The sequence below is a fragment of the Acanthamoeba castellanii genome (assembly GCF_000313135.1).
Source record: "Acanthamoeba castellanii str. Neff unplaced genomic scaffold scf7180000083373, whole genome shotgun sequence".
In the NCBI taxonomy this organism is placed as follows: Eukaryota; Discosea; order Longamoebia; family Acanthamoebidae; genus Acanthamoeba; species Acanthamoeba castellanii.
Window position 1 is genome coordinate 6,613 of NW_004457614.1, and position 1,211 is coordinate 7,823.

Sequence of the window (1,211 nt, forward strand, 5' to 3'; positions counted from 1 at the left end):
ACAGGTTTCAGAGGCTGGGCGGTGAGGTGACGGATCACTTCCGTAAGCTCACGGACGATCGATTCTCGGAGCTGTTCGCCCTCGGTGCCGTCGAGCTGAAGGAGCGCGCAGTCATGCTGGAGAACCAGCTGGTCCACTGCACGGCGAGCCGCGATCGCTTCAAGGAGGGTACGTCCGCGCATCGCGTCCTCGCTCCTTCCCTCTTCTTTAGGGCTGACCATCACCTCTTCTCTTTCTCCTTCTTCTCCTTCTCATCAGTCTATCAGCGCCTGCTGAGCCGAGCCGACAATTAGCGCTCCCTCTCTGCCCCGACGCCCGTGTGAACGTTCAAAAAATATTGTGTGTGGTGTGTGTTGTTAGCCTGTACATCTTCTTCCATAAACACGTTGTTTCCTTTGTCGCAAGCGTGTGCGTGTGCGTGTGCGGTGCGTGTGCGTTGCGACGGAAAGAAGAGAAAAGGAGGCAGAAAAACAAGGGTTTTCACATCAACACGGGGAGATGCGACGAGGGCACATCGTGACATGGGGCCTTGCCCCTTCCAAGTACGGAAGGGTGTCGGCAGAACGGTTGCGGCTGCCAACGGCGTCGCCGCCCTTTGGCTGCTCCTCACCCCGACGCTCATTTCATGCTAGTGCCCTCCTCTCCTCATCGCGTGCTGCCTCTCCAAATCGCCCGGCGGCACCGGAGCCTAGCGCCCCTCATCAAGGTACGTCCTGCTTGATGAGGGGGATTCGGATTAGTTTTTTTCCGTTCGTATCGTAATTTATAAATTGTTAATTTGTTTTTTTTAATTTATTTTTCGTTTTAATTTTTCTTGCGTTGTACAGAATTCAGGGGTATGGCTGTGGCCTTCCTGGGCACGGGTTCGGGCGTGCCTTCGCTTGAGCGCAATGTCACCTCCATCGCCATCAAGCTCGGTGCGTGCCTGCCATTTCTCCAGCATGCGCCTCGAGGCTGATCGACCACCGCACACAGAGAGCCGAACCATAATGGTGGACTGCGGTGAAGCGACGCAGCATCAGTTCATGAAGTGCCCCGGGCTGACGCTCCAGAGCGTGGAGCACATTTTCATCACACACCTCCACGGCGATCACGTACGTGGCCCGCACACACGCCACACGCACCAGCGCGCGACTCACGTTTTGGCGAGGCGTGTCGTGTGTGTCGTGACAGATCATGGGTCTGGGCGGCGTCGTTCACGGGATCTGCTG

The 1,211-nt window shown here is 56.7% G+C and overlaps 1 protein-coding gene across 1 annotated transcript; it reads left to right on the top strand.

The window, feature by feature from the left end:
• Nucleotides 1–498: 498 nt before the first annotated feature.
• On the top strand, nt 499–1,094 carry ACA1_303010 (ribonuclease z, putative; the record flags this gene model as incomplete). The annotated part of the gene is made up of 3 exons (XM_004348626.1): nt 499–631; nt 828–917; nt 976–1,094. Coding segments are annotated over 3 exons (342 nt in total), but the record flags the coding sequence as incomplete, so codon positions are not given.
• Between the last annotated feature and the right edge of the window lie 117 nt (nt 1,095–1,211).